This window comes from Prionailurus bengalensis, chromosome D4 (genome assembly GCF_016509475.1).
Source record: "Prionailurus bengalensis isolate Pbe53 chromosome D4, Fcat_Pben_1.1_paternal_pri, whole genome shotgun sequence".
In the NCBI taxonomy this organism is placed as follows: Eukaryota; Metazoa; Chordata; class Mammalia; order Carnivora; family Felidae; genus Prionailurus; species Prionailurus bengalensis.
Genome location: NC_057359.1, coordinates 28,621,949 through 28,643,692, shown reverse-complemented (window position 1 = coordinate 28,643,692; position 21,744 = coordinate 28,621,949). Strand labels below are relative to the sequence as shown.

The following is a 21,744-nucleotide window of genomic DNA, read 5'->3' as shown; positions in this document are numbered from 1 at the left end:
TTATTTTTGAGACAGAGAGAGACAGAGCATGAACAGGGGAGGGTCACAGAGAGGGGGAGACACAGAATCTGAAACAGACTCCAGGCTCTGAGCTGTCAGCACAGAGCCCGACGCAGGGCTTGAACCCATGGACCGTGAAATCATGACCTGAGCCGAAGTCGGACACTTAACCGACCAAGCCACCCAGGCGCCCCTTTTTTGTTATTTCTTTAGACCAGAGAGTTCTGCCTGTTATTAAAAGCTAGTGAAGCCAGGGGGAAGGAGTGGTTCTCCTCCAGCCATGGGGAAGAGGCCAGAGGGCCACGGAGAGGGTGCTACCCTGTGCAGGGGCTACAGGATCACAGCTCAAAGATAGAACAGCCTCTGGTCAGGGAAAAATCAGTGGGAAGGAACCCTAGTTTCATACACAGAAAATGTGGTCCTTCTGATGGCCGAATGGAGGTGTTTTAGGAGCATCAATTGTGAAGACTAAAAGTTTTCATTAAAAACCTTTCAATTTTCTGGAAAGTCTTTAGAGCTCATTCTTTAAAGCTGTGGTTCCCAAACTAGCATGTTTCAGAATCACCTGGAAGCTTGACTCTGGAGGCCCAGAGTTTCTGATTCTGTGGGCCTAGCCAGATTGGGGGAGGAGGGGGGACAAATATTTGTTTTCCTAACAAGATCCCTGGGGATACTGATGCTGCTGTTCCACTTTGAGAATCTGCTCTGGGGTCTGGTTCTCAGAATCTGTATGTGACCAGTAGATCTGGAAGTAAGGCCAATTTATTGAATATGTGTCCCAGTCAGATGGAAATGTAATTATTTGTAAAAAAAAAAAAAGTTATTTGAAAGAATGTAAGATGGGAAAAGGAAAAATTATTAAAAGGAACATGCCATTTTTAAAGAAGGGTAAGGTTTGGTAATTATAATCAAGTTGTTAGGATATTGTTTGTAAAGGTCAGACTAGCCCCATGTTCTGTGACAGTGTTGAAGGATGAAGGATGCTGGCTTAGCATTGGGAGATGTGGGTCTGTCCCAGCTTTATCACTCACTGGTTTCAAGATGTTGTGTGGGTACTTCTCTTGACCTCCATCTCTTCTCTTTTATTTTATTTTTAAGAAATTTTTTAAATGTTTATTTTTGAGAGAGAGAGAGAGAGAGAGAGAGAGAGAGAATCTGAAGCAGGCTCCAGGCTCTGAGCTGTCAGCACAGAGCCCAATGCAGGGCCTAAACTTACCAACCATGAGATCATGACCTGAGCTGAAGTTGGACACTTAACCGACTGAGCCACCCAGATGCCCCACCAAACTCATAAGTTTTGATAAACTTGCCTTTTAGAGCATAAGGACGTGGGGAGGGAAGGAACCTTCGAGAGGTATGGGGGAAACTGGGTTATGAAATAGAGTCTCAGCTGCAGCTCTGTCCCTCCATCAAGAATATTTGTTGCTTCTTCCTTGGCATCCCCACCTGTCCTGTCTCTGAATTCTCACTCACACCTGCATTGCTGCCATGGCAAAGGGGGAGGCTTCCTGAAGAAAATGTTCCGAACTATAGACATGGGCTCATTGTGGTGTGGGGATGGAGGTGGGGGGCAGGCAAGGACTAGGCCTTCAAGGTACAGCACATGGAACAGGGAAGAGCCCTGGGCCAAGCTGCCTGGGTTTGACTCCACCTCTGAGGCTTCTTGATGTCAGGTGAGTTATCCAAACATTTAGATTCTGAGTGCTTCATTTACACAATGGAGTTGATAAAGATTTTTCCCTCTTGCTTATGACTATGAAGAGAGGCTGTGGTTTTAGCATCTTGAGTGATTTCTTGGCAGGATGCAGACGAATGTGTTCAGAAACCAGGGAGAAGTCCAAGAATGGCCTTTGCAAAATGACTCAGGTAGAACCGTTCATTAATATGGCAGCTCATTCCCTCCAGGTGCATGTGCTTCAGCTCAAAATGCTGAGAACTGCGCTTCCTTCAGTGCCAGCGGCCTCTGGCAAAGGGTTCTGTCCAGAGACAATAACACACCATGTTCCTCTTTTCTCTTCCGCAGACCTCAGATGACGAGCCTTCCGAAAAGGATGCTTTGCAGCCAGGCCGAAATATTGTGGCTGCGGGCTATGCCCTCTATGGCAGTGCAACCCTCGTGGCTCTTTCCACTGGGCAGGGAGTGGACCTCTTCATGCTTGACCCTGTAGGTACCCAATATGGCAGCATCAGTACTTAGGACTCCATGTGCCTCTGTGCTTTAATTCCAGTCCCCTGGGATAATTTTCTGGTCATTCTTAATACTTGCTTTTTGGGGCCAGAGAGTCTAGTTGGTGAGCCAACACCAACATCAAAAAACGTTAAAGACTTTTGTGTAATGGAGGGCATTTGAAGGGTTCTTAGGGGTGTGTCCTATCAACCCAGACCCTGTCCTTAAGGAGTTTCTAATCTAAAAATGTGTTAAACCTTTTTGGCTTATGGGAATACAATGATTTAAAAAATCATAATGTTGCCAATGTCTGGACAGTAACATGGACTTTTTAGAGCAGCACCATCCAATAGAACTTTCTGTGACCATGGATATGTTCTATAATCTGTGCTCTCCAATTTGGCAGCCACTGGCCCCATGTGGCTATTGAATACTTGTAACGTGATTAGTGTGATTAAGAAACTAGGTTTTAAATTTTATTTTATTTTAATTAACTTAAGTGACTACCCTATTGGACAGCTGGGTTTGTAGGACTGCCTCTAACATACATGTTCTTGCCAATTAAATAAAGGATGTTACTGCATTAATGGTAAAGCTCAAAATGCAAGCTTAAATGGGCAGGTCTTGAGGACCAGGAAGCAGGAGTCACAGGAATGGGCTTGCAGCTTGGCCAGTCTGTTTTGGACACCATCTCTGATTCTGTGTCTCTCACTCCAGGTTCACTTGCCAGGGAGGAGAATTTAATTTGCCAAGATAAGTCAAATGCATGAACTGAGCTAGAGGAGGCTCAGTCTAGTCTTCCTAGACTGGCATCCACTGAGGAGAGTTAGTTCTTCAAAGGGAGTCAGGCTGCTTTTAGGAAGTATTACTCCACACTGGGCTGTTCCAAAGCAACAAATGTCCACAGCAAGTTACTAAATTTCATGAACTAAAAACCACCAAGAACTTTCCTCTAATAAAAAGAAGTTGGGTTTACTGAACAAGGGAGGATGTGTTCTAGAGGAACAGTAGAGTGTTGTGGTAGGAGGGAGTTGGGATGGACTTAACTATATAGCAAGTGGGCTTTTGCTTGATCTCAGGAGGATTCAAGAAAGAGAGGGTTAGTTCTGGTTTGGGAGTTGTCTAGAAGTGGGCACAATTAATGATTGTATATCAATAATTTTTATCTAGGAGGTGGGAAGATTAAAGTGAGGGTAGAGATTCATTGGGAAAGAAGCAGTCATCACATACAGAAGAGAGGGATGCTTAGTTACTTTTGTGGCTGTTGAGTATTCTTATCATTGTCTTATTTCAGACATGGTCAACATGGTCTTGCCTCTTTATACTCTTGGAAGGTAAATTCCTATGTTTATTAGGAACCTTCTAATCTAGCTGCCAGCTGTGGGCTGTCATCGTGGGGGATTTTCACTTTCTTAGTCTTTGAAGTTCATTAAAGCTGATTATATTTCCAAGCCTGGTTTTCCTCTTAGTGACTTAGAGAGATATCTAGCCTTTCAAAGTGATACCTGCAACCACCTAATCACATCCATAAGTACTCAGATAAACAGGTACCTGAGGGATGTCCTTATAATACCAGCACTCAGATAAAGGGGTACACTGGGGATATCCCGCAGAGCAACCACAGTGGGGGCACTGCCACATTTTTATTAATGATTCTGAAGATTTAAAAATTTTTTATCCATTTTACTCCTTATGTCAAGTGAATACAGTTTCTGATGGAAGGGATTTCCTCCTTAACTTGTGTAAGAGTCACTGGGATATCAGGAACTTTTAATGGTTTCTAAGACTGAGTCATTTACATAAATGGACCACCCATTGGTAGGGGAACTACATCGCCCACCCTTATGACAAACCCAATCCATGAAACTTCTTCCTTTCATTGTCTATGGCCCAAAACTCCCTTGAAACGTTAGGAATTAACTGGGGATGAGAACTTGGGGGGATAAATACTGCAAGCTTCCCTATAAATGAGTAACTGGGCAGGCAGTGAACATTACCAAGGAATGTTCTCCAGCAGTCCCACATTTTCTCCAGCAGTCCCACATTTTCTGATGCTCTCTGATTGTTCGGCAGTGTGCTGTGGGCTTCTGTTTCCTGGTTTCTCTCTTCTTCCAGGTGTTTCTCTTCATCTTTCTAGGCTCTCGGTGAATTTATCCTGGTGGAAAAAGATGTCAAGATAAAAAAGAAAGGAAAGATTTTCAGTCTCAATGAGGGCTATGCCAAGTATTTTGATGCTGCCACTTCGGAATATGTGCAGAAGAAGAAATTTCCAGAGGTGAGTGAAGGAAGCCTAACACAGTAGCAGGGAGAATGCTGCCTCACTGGATCCCTGTTTGGGTGGTGGCTTTGGGAGCCTGGCTGACAGAGGTTGGTGCCACTGATTATGGCTCTGGTTGGTATGAGAATGACTGACTCTGCCTTTCTTCATAAATGACCAAAGTCTTTTACAGCTAAAGTTACCTACTCAAGATAATATTCCCCAGTTAGTTTTTTAAGGAGACATTGTTTATGAAGAAGACAGACTACATTTTCAAAATTCAGGATTCAGGCCTGAACTTCTCAAGTCATTTGTTTACTGAGCTCCCACCTATGTAGATTCTGGTCATTCCATTAAAAATTTTTTTTTTTCAACGTTTATTTATTTTTTTTGGGACAGAGAGAGACAGAGCATGAACGGGGGAGGGGCAGAGAGAGAGGGAGACACAGAATCGGAAACAGGCTCCAGGCTCTGAGCCATCAGCCCAGAGCCTGACGCGGGGCTTGAACCCACAGGCCGCAAGATCGTGACCTGGTTGAAGTTGGACGCTTAACTGACTGCGCCACCCAGGCGCCCCAAGGTCATTCCATTTTAGATGGAATAATTAATTCTATTTGAAAGTCCCATTCATATGCCCTAATATCAGGGCCTTGTGTTTACCGCAAGCTTTAGGACGTTTTTTGCTCTCAAAGGGATTACCACGTTCTAGACTTCATGTGGCTGTTAATGCAGCCCAAACACTCCAGTCAGTATGTCCACCATACTAAGAGAGCTTTTAAGACAGGCATGGGAGCAGAGTCAAAGAATTTCTAGACCAGAAGTGTAAATTCTGGTCTAAGTTGGAAGAGGGGCTCAAGCTTGTTTACAAGTGGAACCCTCTCTCACCAAACTCTAGGGCATGTCATTGGAATTAAAAAGTCAGTGTTCACTTATCACAGAAATGGTAGACTGCTGAGCCCAACATATTAACCAATATTTCTATACGGATTCAAAGATGAGACCCTTTTAAACAGCAAAGGAAGGTACCTATTCCCCAATATAAAGCAAATCTCCAGAATCCTCCAGTTGCCCTTTAATGTGAAACCTGAGATTTACTATGTATCTGTTCTTAGCATAAAAGGCATTGTTTTGCCTATAGGAGGTTTTGGTTTTGCTTGCTTACTTTTACATAAAATCCCTTACAAGTTCCATAAACTGAAGACTAGGGATTAGTTGTTAGGGAAAGTCACTTTCTGGCTTCAGAAAGTTTAGTCTACATGCAATGGCTGGAAACTAGTGTGAATGCTTGATAATTTTCTCAGGCAATGCTTGAGAGTCCAGGGAGGTACTTTCTTCTGGATGTAAAAACAATGATCATTTTGACTCAAGTGCCGGATGGTGTTGGGAGCGTCCAATTCTGACTGATCAGAACAGAATGAAACCTAGAGTTGGATCCCAGAATTTCTACCTAAATATACAAAAAGGAATTTTGACTTTGGACAAATGGGAATACACTCAACAGGGTGGTGGGCATCCTCCTGGCTGTAGTGGAGGTTTGCAGTGATCCCTTAAAGAAATTAAAAGAAAATTAGGGAAAATAATCTGTGCCCCCTTCCTCAAAAATTCTCTGTGAAGAGAGAGGGGCAGAGATGAAAGCAGGAGAGGTTGGCCTGATGGGCGTCGGCTTGAAGCTGTTGCTTTATTTTATTAAGTACTTCTCACTATTTTTAAATAAAGGAAGGCCCAGGGTTACCTGAGTGGCTCAGTCAGTTAAGCATCCAACTTCATCTCAGGTCATGATCTCATGAGCTACAGCCCCTCATCAGGTGAGCTCAAGCCCCCTTTGGGCTCTGTGCTGTCAGCATGGGATTTTTTTCTCTCTCCTGCTCTCTTTCTCTCTCTGCCCCTCGTGGGATTCTCTCTCTCTCTGCCCCTCTCTCATTCATGCCCCCCCAAGTAAAGAAATAAAAATTAAAAACAAAACAAAAACAAAAACAAAAAAGAAAGGTCCAAAGAATAAGGCAATAAATAGTTTGCAATGTTTCTACTTGACTGAAACTCTGATTTCTATTCTTGTTAACAAAATTTAAAAAGTAATATATCTCAAAAGTTAAACATAGAATTGCGGTTTGACCCAACAATTGTGCTCTTATGTATATACCCCGGATAACTGAAAACAGGTATTTAAACACACACACACACACACACACACACACACACACAAAGCCCCACCTTATACACAAATGTTCATAGCAACGTTATTTATAATAACCAAAGGTGGAAACAATTCAATGTCCATCAACTGAAGAATGGATGAATAAGTGATGGTACATCCATACACGGTAATATTATTCAGTCACAAAAAGGAGTGAAGTACTGTTGCATACCACAGCATGGGTGAATCTCAGAAACATTTATGCTGAGCAGAAGGAGCCAGATGCAAGGACAAGGTTAATGTATAGAGTCAGATTAGTGGTTGCCAGGGGCTGAGGGAGGGGATGGCAGGGACTACTTAATGGGTGTAGGGTTTTCCTTTGGGTGATGGAAATGTTCTGTAACCTGACAGTCATTGTTGCACAACATTATGAATGTGTACTAAATACCACTGAATTATGCACTTTAAAGTTGTTAATTTTATCTGATGTGCATTTTACTTCAATTTTAAAATGTGATCTAAGATGAGGAAATGTAAAACTTACAGAAATATACAAAATTAAAAGCAAAAGTCTCCCCCCTCCCATACCCCCAGCCAAGTTGTTCTTTCCAGGGATGACCACTGTTCAGTGTTGCTTCTATTCTTTGAGCTGGGATGGCAGGAGGGATTATGCACATCCATCTCCATATCTACCCCTTCACCCCTTCAGAAGATCAGATAGAGCATATTAGTCTCACCTGATTTTCTCTTTCATGACTTGAAGATTGTTCTACACAAGCACAGACAGATTTGTGGCATTGACTGAAGAGGCTGCCCAGCCTTGTGTTGAGAGGACAGAATGAGCGAATTCCTTATGGAGAAAAGCTTTGCTTGCCTCTGATTTTCCACCAGGAGACCCAGAGCTGCAATGGAGATGCCCAAATGTGTCCACTCATGACCTTGTGCAAGTAGATGTGCACAGCACATTGCTTACTGGGGTTACTGGATCAAAGTATATGAGCACTTAACATGTTAATGTTATCAAATACTCTTCCACAAAAATTGCATCAATTTAGTCTCTGGTGCCATATGAAAGAGTACCCGTTTCCCTGCATCCCTGATGGTGCTAGATATGGTGAATCTTTAAAACTTTCTGTCCATCTGATGGTAAACAATGAACCTTGTGGCTTGACTAGTGTGTAATTAATTATGATTTATGTCATACATGTTTCCTTGTATTTATTGAGCATCTACTTTTGTCTTGGTAAATTGCCTATTTCTATCTTTTCAAATATTTAATTAGTATTATCTTTTTCTTGTTGCTTTGTATAAGCTCTTAGTAAATGAAAGAAAATAGCCTTTGTGTGTTATTCATATTAGAAATATATCGGGACTTTCAACTTTTGATCCTATAGAGATGCTTACAATTTCATGTTATATTTATTTATTTTTTATTTTATTTATTGATTTTTTATTTTTTAAAATTTACATCCAAATTAGTTATCATATAGTGAATGATTTCAGGAGTAGATTCCTTAGTGCTCCTTACCCATTTAGCCCATCTCCCCTCCCACAATCCCTCCAGTAACCCTGAGTTTGTTCTCCATATTTATGAGTCTCTTATGTTTTGTACCCCTCCCTGTTTTTATATTATTTTTGTTTCCCTTCCCTTAGGTTCATCTGTTTTGTCTCTTAAAGTCCTCATATGAGTGAAGTCATATGATATTTGTCCTTCTCTGACTAATTTCACTTAGCATAATACCCTCCACTTCCATCCACATACTTGCAAATGGCAAGATTTCATTCTTTTTGATTGCTGAGTAATACTCCATTCTATATATATACCACATCTTCTTTATCCATTCATCCGTTAATGGACATTTGGGCTCTTTCCATACTTTGGCTATTGTTGATAGTGCTGTTATAAACATGGGGGTGCATGTGTCCCTTCGAAACAGCACACCTGTATCCCATGGATAAATGCCTGGTAGTGCAATTGCTGGGTATAGGGTAGTTCTATTTTTAGTTTTTTGAGGAACATCCATACTATTTTCCAGATTGGCTGCACCAGCTTGCATTGCCACCAACAATGCAAAAGACATCCTCTTTCTCCGCATCCTCACCAATATCTGTTGTTGCCTGAGTTGTTAATGTTAGCCATTCTGACAGGTGTAAGGTGGCATCTCATTGTGGTTTTGATTTGTATTTCCCTGATGATGAGTGATGTTGAGCATTTTTTCATGTGTCAGTTGGCCATCTGGATGTCTTCTTTGGAGAAGTGTCTATTCATGTCTTTTGCCCATTTCTTCACTGGATTATTTGGTTTTTGGGTGTTGAATTTGATAAGTTCTTTATAGATTTTGGATACTAATCCTTTATCTGATATGTCACCTGAAAATATCTTCTCCCATTCTGTCAGTTGCCTTTTAGTTTTGCTGATTGTTTCCTTCGCTGTGCAGAAGCTTTTTATTTTGATGAGGTCCCAGTAGTTCATTTTGCTTTTGTTTCCCTTGCCTCCAGAGATGTGTTGAGTAAGAAGTTGCTGCGGCCAAGATCAAAGAGGTTTTTGCCTGCTTTCTCCTCAAGGATTTTGATGGCTTCCTGTCTTACATTGAGGTCTTTCATCCATTTTGAGTTTATTTTTGTGTATGGTGTAACAAAGTGGTCCAGGTTCATTCTTCTGCATGTTGCTGTCCAGTTTTCCCAGCACCATTTGCTGAAGAGACTGTCTTTATTCTGTTGGATATTCTTTCCTGCTTTGTCAAAGATTAGTTGGCCACACATTTGTGGGTCCATTTCTGGGTTCTCTGTTCTGTTCCATCGATCTGAGTGTCTGTTCTTGTGCCAGTACCATACTTTCTTGATGGTTACAGCTTTGTAGTATAGCTTGAAGTCTGGGATTGTGATGCCTCCTGCTTTGGTTTTCTTTTTCAAGATTGCTTTGGCTATTCAGGGTCTTTTCTATATATTTATTTTTTGTTATATCTAATGGATTTTGTGTACCAAATTATAAATTAATGTATTCATGTTTCCTTTTTCTGTGCTGTCCAATACATAGCTACTACCCACATGTGGCTATTTAAATTTAAATTAATTACCATTAAATAACATGTAAAATTCCATTTTCATCTATACTAGTCTCATTGCCAGAGCTCAACAGCCACATGTGGTCAGGGGCTGCTATGTTGAACAGTGGTAATAAAAAGTATTTTCATCATCACAGAGAATTTCATTGGACAGCCTTATTCTAAATTATTTGTGAGTTTCTCCTTTTAAGTGTCTCTCCATCTTGAAGTAATTTGGTTGTCAAGAATGAGGGTAGGAGTCTTACACACCTGTTTTCTAAGCAGCTAGCCCAGTGCTGCTCTCTATATAGTGTTCTTCCATGTTGATTGGAAGGTCATGTTTACCATAAATGAATTTCTTGTCTATCTTTAGGCCCAGGACCACGCTCTATTCTGATCTACTGTTTGGTGTTTGCATTTCTTCTTTGAATATGTAAGCATTGTTAGTTCACTATATGTTCTTAGATTTGGTAGAAATACATATGTTTCTCTTGTTCGTCATTTTCATAAATGTTCAGGTTTACTTTGGCAGATAATTTTAATGCCATTTCTTTCGAGTATCTTCCCCAAAAAGTCTTGATATTTTCTAATAGTTTTAGAGTCTTAGTTCCTATGTTTAGGTCATCTATCCACTTTGAGTTAATTTGTCATATGGTATAAGGTAAGCTTTTCGTTTTTATGTAACATTGGATTATTCACCTTCTTACCATTGAATTGTAAATTCATTTATTTTTATTCATTTATGTATGCTAGTCTCCCCCTTTAGTTGGTGATTTCCTTGGGACTGTCTTCCCAATTTTGGCCTCCTCGGGGCCCAGCGTGGTGCCTGGCATAAAGAAGATGCTGAAAAAAAATTGTTTTAATGTTTATTTATTTATTTTGAGAGAGAGAGAGAGAGAGAGAGAGAGAAAATCCCAAGCAGGCCCCATGTTAGCATGGGGCTCAGTCTAATAAACCGTGAGATAATGACTTGAGCCAAAATAAAGATTTGGGCACTTAACTGACTGAGCTGCCCAGGTGCCCCTGAAAATTATTTATTGAGCTGAGTTTATACAAGATTTCTGAACATGGCTACTCATGTTGTCACCTAGGAGAGCATATTGCAGATTTTGCATTGGATCTAATACTCAGGGTTTGGAATCACCTACAGTGCCTGTTTTTATTGCATTTCAATTTGTTTTGTTGGGTGAATTTCTCTTGCTGTCTAATCCAAGCCTAAATGCTTTTGGGGTCTCCCTCTTTCCTTAGAAGCCTTTAATAGTTAATTTCCCGTGCGTTGCACACTTCCTAAACCAGGATACTTGGGTAATGGAGTATGTAAATCAGATGAGCATCTTATCTCCTCTCTCTGCCTTTTAGGATGGCAGTGCTCCCTATGGGGCCAGATACGTGGGCTCCATGGTGGCTGATGTGCACCGCACCCTGGTGTATGGAGGGATCTTCCTATACCCAGCGAACCAGAAAAGTCCTAAGGGCAAGGTAATTCTCTTTTGTCCACTGGCTCTGGTCAGTAAGCCAGTTGGAGTTCCCTTTCTCTTCATGTGTGCTTTTTAGTTACTGCTCTGTCCTTTTCACGTCCATTTGTGAGTGGGCATGTGGAAGAGAAATGAGGGCTATTTCCCATTAATGAATTTGAGGCTGTGGGAGAGATGAAAATTGTTGTTGTTGTCAATTTTCACTGGCCTTCACTTCCCCTTTTCCTCATGCCCATAACTCACCATGAGTCAACTGTGTTCATCTACCACTTTCTACATATTGTGCCTGAACTGTAGCTTCAGCACCACCTGATTCTAGATTAAGGATCCTTTAAAAATCTAATGAAGAGTATGGACTCACTTTCCAGAAAAAAAATGCACATAAACATACACACTATATAGGTTTTTAGGGGGTTCACAGATGACCTGAAGTCTACCTATGAAGCCCCTAGAGAGTTCCCAAACTCGAGAATAAGAACTGGTCAGAACTTATTCAATATTTCTACAAAGATAGCTCCTGGAAGATCTTACTGCTACTTTATGACACAAACCCCAAAATACTTGTATTATTAGGTGGGAATCTTATGATCCAAGTGCATCTGTCTTGAATAGACCCTCCCATGGAAACGTGTCTTTTTTAGCCAATCACAGAAATCATAGGTAAGTAGACACATCAAAACACAGGTCTACTGTATTCTTGGGGCACAGCAACAACTAGCCACATGTATATATGTCTCCCAGTGTGTGCAATTTGAATTATTGGAATGCCGGATTCAAAGCCAATGACCAACCAAGACAGACTCTGTTCCTGCCTTCAAGGGCGAGCATATAAGGAGGAAGGCAGTTACTAAACAGAGCTCAGTGTGACAAATATATGAAGAGGGACGTGCTATTGGAGTGCAAGCAGTAGAAGTTAATTCAGTCTCGGGGGCTAAGAGAAAAGACCATTTAAATACTAGCAATCTACCTCGTCAAGTTGATGCTTGAGATGTGGAATTCCTCCATATGATCTTGGACACTGAGGTTATCCTGAGAGGCTACCTAGTATTCTCCAGGTGACCTCCCATCCCACCCAAGTGGGACTCCTTCCTAGTCATAAGGCCTCACGTACAGAGGCTCCTGACCAGGCCTCAGTGTCAATTTGCCTCATTGCCAAACTGTAAGAAACTAGTATCTAGATCTCATACTTCCAGACAAGGAGGCAGGTCTCCTATGAACACAAAGGTCACAAGATGGGTAGATACTGACCAGCAGTGCCCCAAAGATGTGATGATGAACAACGTCTGATGCACCCAGCCTTCTGGAGGGCCCTGACCTCAGGAAGCCCACTCTGCTGGGGTGCCCAGTGTGCTCATGCTAATGAGACAGAAGTTCAGCAGTTGTAATTCCTTCACTGAGCTTTAAGGGTGTGGCATGGGACTTTTGGCAGCTTGCCAAGCTTGTCCACCTAACTCTGTTTCTCCACAGCTCCGGCTCCTGTACGAGTGCAATCCCGTGTCCTACATCATAGAGCAGGCGGGAGGCATGGCGACCACAGGCACCCAGCCTGTGCTGGATGTGAAGCCAGAGTCCATTCACCAACGAGTTCCCCTCATTCTAGGATCCCCGGATGATGTGCAGGAATACCTCACCTGTGTACAGAAAAGCCAGGCAGGCAGGTAGTGGGTTTGACCCTGCAAGCTGTCTTCTCTTTGCCTTGTCCCTTCTATTAAGGGCCCTAAAGGAACGATAAGTGGAAACAATGGTGATGAGTAACAAAAGGCAAAGCTCCTGAGTCACATCCAGAAGAACAGCAGTGAACTGCTTGTCACAGATCCAGACGCTAGAGGTGGTTCTGTGCTCAGTGTAAAGGGCTCAAAATAAAAACCCACATGTGAAAAGAACAACTTTGATTTGTCTTCTTTCATGGACGGCAGCTAGTAGAGATATAGTTATAAGTCTGCCAGCCAGGGAATTGGCAACTACCGACTTGCGGCAAAAAGTCCAGAGATTAGCTAAGAATTTGTCTTGGTTGGCTTATAATTTGAACCTAATGTATTATCCTGTAGTGATTCATTTCCTTTCTTGTGAAAGAGATAGACGTATTTAATATATATTCTATATTTAAATGTATATTTACATGTACTTAAATGGCTGGCAGTTACGGAAGAGCTTTTGTCTTACTTTGGATAAGTTTTGAGTTAGAAATCTTATGTCTATTAAATTCTGAAGCTTCAGATTGAGCCTTTTTCGGGAGCGATGATTTGGATGACCAATAATTGTTTGAACAGAAAGGTGTGGTCACCTGTTGACTAAGCCACATATGAAACAGAGTTAAGATTTAAAAATTAATATCTACTTTTCTCAACCCCTTAACTTTGAATTTTCATTTTGGGGAGAAGATTTTAATTTATCCTAGGGCCTGACCAGAGTGCATAGTTAAATATCAATCATTTTTTCAAAATTATGTCAGCATTGGGATTGGGGTGGCATATACATCAGGAACCTCAGCTTGTTTTCACAAGAATTACTATATATGTATATGGATCCAGAGGACAAAAATCCTTAATGAAATATTGACAAATCAAGTCCAGAAGTACTTAAAACAAAGGTGCATCAGGACAACATCAGGCTTAACCCAGGGATTCAAGAGTGACTCAACATTAGAAAATCCACTAAAGTAATGCATTAGGTAATGGTGGTGGGGAGGTGGGGACTAGGAGGAGCCATGGGCGGAAGCAAGGCTCTCCTTTCTCACTGTGGCTTTGGGTGGGTGGTTCATACAACCCAGTGCAGATGTCAGCATGTGTATAATTCAGGACTCAGCGTTGTTCCTCAGCTAAATTTGGCTTGGCAGCAGTAACAATAGCGGCAAAATTTTAATGTGTAATTGAAATGCTTTCAGCCTCTCCAAAGGACACATCAATTTTCTTTTTTAAAGAAACATTCTGATTTTAAGCAATGGGCTACTTTATTATAGACTTCATCTGAAATGTATATCTCAAAGATCCCAACTGAAGTCTTCACTTCAAAATCTCTTAGGAATACTTTGATTTGGTGAGCGTACAGCACTTGGTCTAAGGACTGCACAGCCATGAGGAGAAGGTTTTGCTGGAAACAGAGGTGAGAGACAGCACCTTCGGTCATGGTGTGTGTTGCTTTGATAAGTGTGGCGGACGCTCAGAAGATCCATGCACGATTCATACGCCTCCTTCTTCAGGCTGAGACCATGGGTCCCTGTAAGTGAAATCCTGAAACAAGGAGCTGGGAAGAGCTTGGGACTCCCTCAGTCCATTCTCAGAGGCCACATATCAAAGATTGGAGGGAATTGGTGGAATGGTGCCTGAGTGACTGTCCTTCCATAGGCAGGGGACAGAAGAATTATTGGTGGGATCTCTGGTCTAAGTGATCTGAGGATCCCTTTCTTCTTGGTTTCTCATTCTCTCCTGATTGCCTTCCCAGGTTAAATGTTTGGGCCTGTCTCAGGGGGAATCCAGGTGTTCTTTCCATTTTCTAAAAAAAAAAAATAATAATAATGTTTATTTTTGAGAGAGAGTAAGAGAGAGAGAGAGGAAGGGGCAGAGAGAGTTGTAGACAGAATCCGAAGCAGACTCCAGGCTCTGAGCTGTCAGTACAGAGCCCAATGTAGGGCTCGAACCCACAAGCCATGAGATCATAACCTGTGCCGACATTGGACACTTAACCAACTCAGCCACCCAGGCGCCCCTTGGTTTGCTTTCCATTCTCTAGCATTTCCCAAAGTACTCTTTATGGGTCTGGCCCCACTTGGGGAAGGTGGGACTATTCACTGGTTTGCATTGTACTCTGGGCAAATGGGCTTCAGCAACTGGAAAGCAGAGCCATTAACACAAGGAGAAAAGCCATATGATTATTTTAATAGATGTTTTTTAAAAATAAGAAGAAGGCATGCTGTTTCAAATCAGTGGGAAGAGAATGGTGAATAATTAGCTAGTCGTCTGGGAAAAAAATAGAAGTGGATTCACAAAACATATTACAGATGGATTCCAGAATTAAACATAAAAAACGGAAGTATGAAAGGGATATATTTATGACCCTAAACGGGACCAAAAGACAGCAAGAAAAATGTGTAAAGGAAAGAGATGCGATTTAACAACATCCCCCACACAAAGTTAAGCCACTCCAAAGTGCAGGAGAAAATGTTTGTGACAGGTAATAAAAGGCACATTAAGGATCATACATATTAAGAGAAAAAAGATAAACCACCCTCCCAGAGAGATAAACTAAGGATATAAAACTGCAGTTTGTGAAGAGAAAAATACAAATAGTCTATAAACTAGTGGGAAGATGGTGAGACTCCCTAAGGATCAGGAAATGAGAAAACATGGCCCATCTGTTCTCACTTAGCAGATGCACAATAAACAGCAGTGACTGATCCTTTCAGATGTCCTCAGGTGCTGGGACACGGCCCTCTTCTGTCTGCTGGAGAGACAGATCACAGGATGGCCACGGGATGGCAATGTGGCAGCTCTGTGGACATTGAGAAGTTTAGATAAGCAGGCCCTCTGACCTGCGGGTCAGCAGGAAAACCTAGATGAGCCTTTCTAAAGTTACATATTGTCTGTAAGAGCAAAAAGATGGGAAGGATCGAAGTGTCCAGCAGTAGGGAGATGGTTGACTGTGGAAAGCTCTTCAGTGGTTTGAGAAAGTTGCAAATTACTTAGAAACCCGCTCCAGCTTTTATGAACATGGAAATAAATCCCTTCCCTAGTTCAAGGGACATCACAATAGACAAATGTGGAAAGAAATAAATATATTGGCACCATGCTAAGCCCTTTTGCTCCACCTAACCTGATGACAACACCATCTTTACTCTCTGTATTTACTTCCTGTAATGAAATCTAACCACCTTCTATCATCATTATTATTATTTGCAAAGAAGGGGAAAAGGCATGAGAAAGATATGCAGGAAAGTAGGACATGGTGGGTGGGTCTATAAGATGGGTCTGTGTACCAGTCTGGGTTCTCCAGAGAAACACAACCAATAGGATTCAAGCCTTCCTGCCCTGACACACACAGACAGACACACAGACACACAGACACACACCCTATGCCACAGTCTTGAGGCTGAATTCCTTCTTCCCTTGGAGACCTCAGTTTTGCTCCTAAGACTTTCAAATGACCCAATAAGGATGTAGGGGTTCAGGACACGCTACTCCAAAATAAGCCACAGTGGCATATTGGTTATTTTGAGATGAAGGCACTTGAGAAGCAACAGATAGATGCAGGAAGGGATCGCTGACATCCCCTTTCCAGAAGCAGGTCCTAAAATTTCCCTGAGAAAGGTGTTCTCCCCTGAGAAAGTTTCCAGCAAGAGAACATCCTGATCACTGGAGGCTGGAAGTCAGCACTGAACACATCTCTGTGCAGACACAATTCCTAAATAACCCTCATCTTCCACTAGTTTTGCCTCCTGCCCTCAAAAGTATTTCCTATTTGCTCCATTCAAGGGTTGGGACAGACACAGCCAAAGGGCAGCTGAGATGACATGTGCCTATTTACAACTACAAGAGCCAGACCCCATCCAGCATTCTCCTAGTGGACCATGGGCACATTGTTAGGTCTTTTGAGCTACAGGCCCAATGTGGTAGCACTTAGGTAAATGAAGCAAATCAGCAAATGAAGACTCAATATCTAACCTAACTGCAGTTTCAACTCCCTTCCCACTGAAATATAACCTTTAACCAGTAATGGGAATGTCCTGGTCAGCACTAGGAAATACATCAATAGACTCTTTGTCTTCTTAGGAAAGTGATCTTGCCTAAAATAAGATTCTTTGCTAATAATTTCCTTTTTTCTGTTCCCTCTCTACCTTTACAAACCTTTCTTTTTCTGTAGCTCTTGGAGCTGTCTTCTACTTGCTAGATAGATGAGAAGCTGCCTGATTCATAAATCCTTCATGAATCCTTCATGAACCATAAATCCTTCATTGAACCAATTAGCTCTTTATAATTTACTTGGTTGAGTTTTTGTTATTTAACAGCCTTATTCTACAGAAAGTTAATATATTGAAAACTGACCCCACTTCTACTTCGAAATGGTTTTATTTTAAAAGGTAAAACTTTATACATCAGTACAAAATATAAAAATTCAGAAGTTATTAGGGAAATCAATCATACAAAGCTGTTCAAAGCAGTATTTAAAGAAGTGACATTTTACTGGTATAAAATGTCACAGAATCAAATCACAAGTTCGAGCTCCAAGTGTTTTGTTTCACACAATAAGGTGTGGTCAGTTGTAAGATAAAATTCTTTTTCGTAGTATTCTGTTCCCAATCAAGGTCTTCTACAGAGATCATCTCATACAACAGGAAAGCTGGCCATGGTGGCGATTCCACAGTGGTTTTTTCCGGTCTTTGGCCATCTTTATGTAGCCATCTATGCCCCAATTTGCACCCCAGCTGAAAGAAGACAGCATTTTCCATTTATTACAAACAAACACATTTATCTTTATGAACAACAATACCCGATACTGAGCAGTGCACCAGAGGCTACGGCAGATTCAGGAAGAATCAGGAGAGGCCATTCTTGTTCATGATTGGATTCTAACCCAGCACAGAATTCTATCCCCAGACCTTTCACAGACTGCAAAATGAGAGACCCCAAAGCACTTGGGATCAGATGTGTTTCTGAAATAACGAAAAATTTCCAATTTAGAAATGCAGTGGTACCAAAACTATAGCGCTACCTCAGCAAGCTTGAGACAGTGTCTTCATGTTGTTATGAAATGAATATGTCTGTGTTTCCCCTACGTAGGGTAAAGACTTCTGTGATTTCAGAAGTGTGCTCAAGGGTTTGAGAACATGCCTCCAAACACTGATTTCTGAAAGGATTCCCTTTTCAATTTTAAAGATAAGTATTTTTGGCTTCTTATACCTGTTCTTGACAATCCAATATGTTTTGTTTATCGACTGTCCTATTTCAGTGCCATAGCCAATCACCAGAACACCATGGTCCAGGTCTTCACTGCTGCAGTCTGGATCATAATAAATGCCTGAAAAAGTGAAACTCAATGCTAGGGTGAGGATTCCCATGTGACATGTGATAGCAACCCAGCCTATCAACCAGAGTAAGGGAGGCATTTCAACCTTCAGCGAAATGACATAACACCAGATAAGAGTTAAAAGCAGATCTTTTCTGAGCTAGGCTAGGGATTGAGGCTCTCATCTAGTACCGGCAGAAAGACAATTTGGCAAGAAGCATAAAACAACCTGTCAAGAGGCTTAAAAGAGCACTCATTGAAACCTTGTGATTTGACTTTTAGGATGTCAGCTTAAGGAAACAGCACAGAACACTAAATTACTTGAGCCAAGGGATTCTGTCCAATCTCAACAACAGTGGTAAAATTCTTTGGAATGTTTCATAGTCTAACAATTGGAAAAAAGTAAATTAAAGTATGCCAATTGAACTATATAGCCATTTAAATATATTTATGGCGTACTTAAAATTGTGGGGATGTGGTTCAAGTCATGTGAAACAAACAACAGGCACAAAAATTACATGTACAGAATGATGTTAAATCTACACCCTCCAAAATTCTACATCGACTTCTACATAACAAAGAGTCAATCTTGCTGTACCTTATGGTGGTTTCCCCATTTTTCTGCCTAAATTTCTACATAGAGCTTACCTTCATGATAGAACTGGAAGGTAAAATGGCTTGCATCTATACCAACAGAGATGGGACCCTTGGTTGCTACAGCCACCATGAGGGCCTTCTCCTGCTGAGGGATGTCAAAGAAGCCAGTGTCATTGGCAGCAGAATCCTGGGGCTTGTATTTGCAGGATTCATCCTTTCAAAGGTGAAGGGGAAAAGACTTGATTACTACCATCCACTGGGAACATGACTTCAAGACAGCTTACAGGTAAAAGATTTCCAAGTCAGGTTTGTTAATGCTGAAATGCTATTGGTTGTTTTGAAATGAAAATATTCGCTGCTGTGTATTTAATGAGACACTCTCAGTCTACCTGTCCATAAGAATTTTGTTGCTCTGAAGAAATTTGCAATATATATAGAACGGTATGTATATCACCACATAACATAGAAATAGGAACAGCTATATGGTAACGATCTAAGCAGAGAAATGTGCCCGGCCGATACAATTTAACGACAGATCTGACAGTTTGCAGATCTAGAGTCTACAATTTAAAATGTGCATATTCATATTAAGCGATGCCTGGGTGGCTTAGTCGGTTAAGTGGTTAAAGTGTCTGACTTCAGCTCGGGTCATGACCTCATGATTAGTGAGTTCGAGCCCCGCATTGGGTTCTGTGCTGAGAGCTCAGAGCCTGGAGCCTGCTTCAGATTCTGTGTCTCCTTCTCTCTCTGCCTCTCCTCTACTTTCTCTCTCTCTCTTTCTCAAAAATAAATAAACGTTAAAAATGAAATGCACATATTAAATGTGGTATCTGTTTTCTTCAAATGTATTTAACTCTAAAAAACAGAACTGGAATGACAGGTAAAGAGCTCCACTTACCTGTGCATGATATGGATAGGATTCCTCTGAGTCCAGGCCTCCGTTGTCCTTAACATACTGGAAGGCATTATTCATTAGGCCACCATTGCAACCCTCATTGCCTTCAGCCTGAGAGCAGTCCACCAGGTTCTGCTCACTCAATGAAACAAGGTTGCCAGTTTTCCGGAACATCTGTCCTTCAAGAGCACCAGTTGCACTAAAAGCCCAACAAGAACCACACGGACCCTGAAAACAAATCATAAAGCTCTCAGTCTACAAAACAAATATCAAGATTTGACAACAGCCCACAGATTTGAAAACTCTTAAAACATGGCGAACTGCACATTCTCAGTCTACCATAGCAAGGATACTGATTCCTTTAGCCTTTACTCTTGAGAGGGACCTGCTGAACATTGTCCCACCTGATCCTTCACGGGAGTTACATAGCCTTTCTCTCTCCAGTCCACAGATGAAGGGATCTTAGCAAAGAGAGGTGCTTGGAACACTTTCCCCTTCTTGTGCTTCTGCATTTGAAGGCCATTCATCACCTGCTTGAATTCTTCATTGGTCTTCAAGGAAAAGGGAATACAATGTTTGACAAACATGAGATTTTTTGGTAAAGTATTGGGGAGAGGAAGCACAAAAAGTCAGCAATCCATGCCACACTCACCATGTCACCAAAGCCATTCATTGCCACCGTGAAGCTGTGTTTCCCTTGGCTGTGTTCCCAATTGTGCTGTCTGATCATTTTCATATTCTTCTTCCACACCTCTCTCCTCCATCCTTCTTCATCCTGGAGACAAACATATAATTCATCATCTTTATTTCTATTTAAAACCAACTCACCTGCACCAAGCGGGTGTGCTCACAGACAGGAGGATAAACCACAGCCAGGGATGGCCTGATGCTTCTGCGAGCTGTTCTCCAGCAACCACACAGCAGGACATATGCCCACGTTGTGTACAGTCAAGGTGCCCCGCTTACTGCCTTGGTAAGAGCGGCCTCAAGAAGCTACTCCCTGCTACGAACTCCCACCAGCACAGACTGTTCTCTGCGGGGGTCCCTCTGTGCAGCTTAAATGTTACCAACCATGCCATATAGCTTCCCGTGTGTTGCTTTCCAGTGGGACCATAGTTCATCTAAGCTCTGGTTGAGTTGCGGAGCAGCTGAGGCTATTCCCAAGCAAAGGGCAGCCAGGAAGAGAGAAGGATGCATGCTTCAAAACCTAGAAAGGGAAATGAGTTTCTAATTAGACCAAGCCATCCTCCTTTCTTCTGAGATGTTAGAGCCACTAAGGTGGAATTGAATTTATCCTCCCGAGTGTTTGCACAGGGCTGGGAAGGAAGCCTGAGGATGTGGGATGTGCTGGGGGCCTGCTGCCCTGCTCCCCTCCCTGAGACCCGCCTCCCACTTTGCAAGGGATTTCGATCTTGGCGCAGGGAGGGGAGGGCCTCGCAGCGCGGCGTCGGAGGCTCAGGCTGCCGCGTAAGGAGAGGTCAGGCCCGGGGACAGCGCCTCCTGGGAGCCACGAACCTCCGACCCCCAAGGCAGGTGGCCTCGCTGGTTCCTCGGATGGCCCCCCTGCTCAGGTTTGGCGGGGGCAGACCAGCTGTGGTAGGTGCAGCTGAGCAATCTCAGTCACAGGTGCAGGTCGGGGGGTCCAGAAGGCCCTGCACTGGGCCCGCAGCCGCCGGTTTAAGACCTAGGATTCGGCCCGGCCAGCCCCGCCCTGCTCGCCTTGCTCAGGCTGCGAGTGGCTGAGCCAGCCTGTGGGCGGGGCCTCTGTGCCCTGGAGCTCTGCGCGCCCGGGGAGTAAGTTGCCAGGATCAATTGTCCCAGAGAGGAGGCCATACCTGCTTCAGTGGCCCCGGGGGAGGTGAGCCGGAGGACCAGTGACAGCCCCGTGGAAGGGTCCGGCGTCTCCCTGGGGACCCGGATCAGCTAATTACCACGAATTTATGTGTTGGCAGGTGTTTCACGTAAAGAACCTCACAGGGAGCCCCAAGTGGATTTTCAGCGTCACCCTTCCGGTCCTTTAGTTCTAGCGTTTTGGGTTAAAATCTCCTGGAGGGCTGGCGGAGGATGCAGAGCCCACAGGAGGAGGTGTTATCATTGTGTCAGGATGGGATGCCCCTGGGTTATGGAAGAATCTGGAGAGGGCTGACAATGCCCCACACGGGGCATGCGCTGGGCA

The 21,744-nt window shown here is 42.6% G+C and overlaps 2 protein-coding genes across 2 annotated transcripts in view; one reads left to right on the top strand and one right to left on the bottom strand.

Moving 5' to 3' along the window:
- The window catches only part of FBP2 (fructose-bisphosphatase 2), a 29,232-nt gene extending 16,272 nt beyond the window's left edge, over nucleotides 1-12,960 (top strand). The window contains exons 4-7 of the mRNA XM_043565253.1: nucleotides 2,024-2,164; nucleotides 4,305-4,442; nucleotides 10,962-11,081; nucleotides 12,545-12,960. Of these exons, the coding sequence (XP_043421188.1) occupies nucleotides 2,024-2,164; nucleotides 4,305-4,442; nucleotides 10,962-11,081; nucleotides 12,545-12,739 (594 nt within the window). The 3' untranslated portion in view covers nucleotides 12,740-12,960. The remainder of the gene's footprint in view (nucleotides 1-2,023; nucleotides 2,165-4,304; nucleotides 4,443-10,961; nucleotides 11,082-12,544) is intronic.
- A 4,163-nt stretch (nucleotides 12,961-17,123) lies between these two features.
- Nucleotides 17,124-21,258, bottom strand: LOC122474608 (procathepsin L-like). Its single transcript, XM_043565580.1, is given in 9 exon segments — nucleotides 17,124-17,442; nucleotides 17,444-17,495; nucleotides 17,971-18,088; nucleotides 18,725-18,887; nucleotides 19,572-19,796; nucleotides 19,973-20,119; nucleotides 20,221-20,343; nucleotides 20,640-20,775; nucleotides 21,084-21,258. Coding segments are annotated over 8 exon segments (1,002 nt in total). The 5' UTR covers nucleotides 20,766-20,775; nucleotides 21,084-21,258; the 3' UTR covers nucleotides 17,124-17,394.
- Nucleotides 21,259-21,744: the final 486 nt, after the last annotated feature.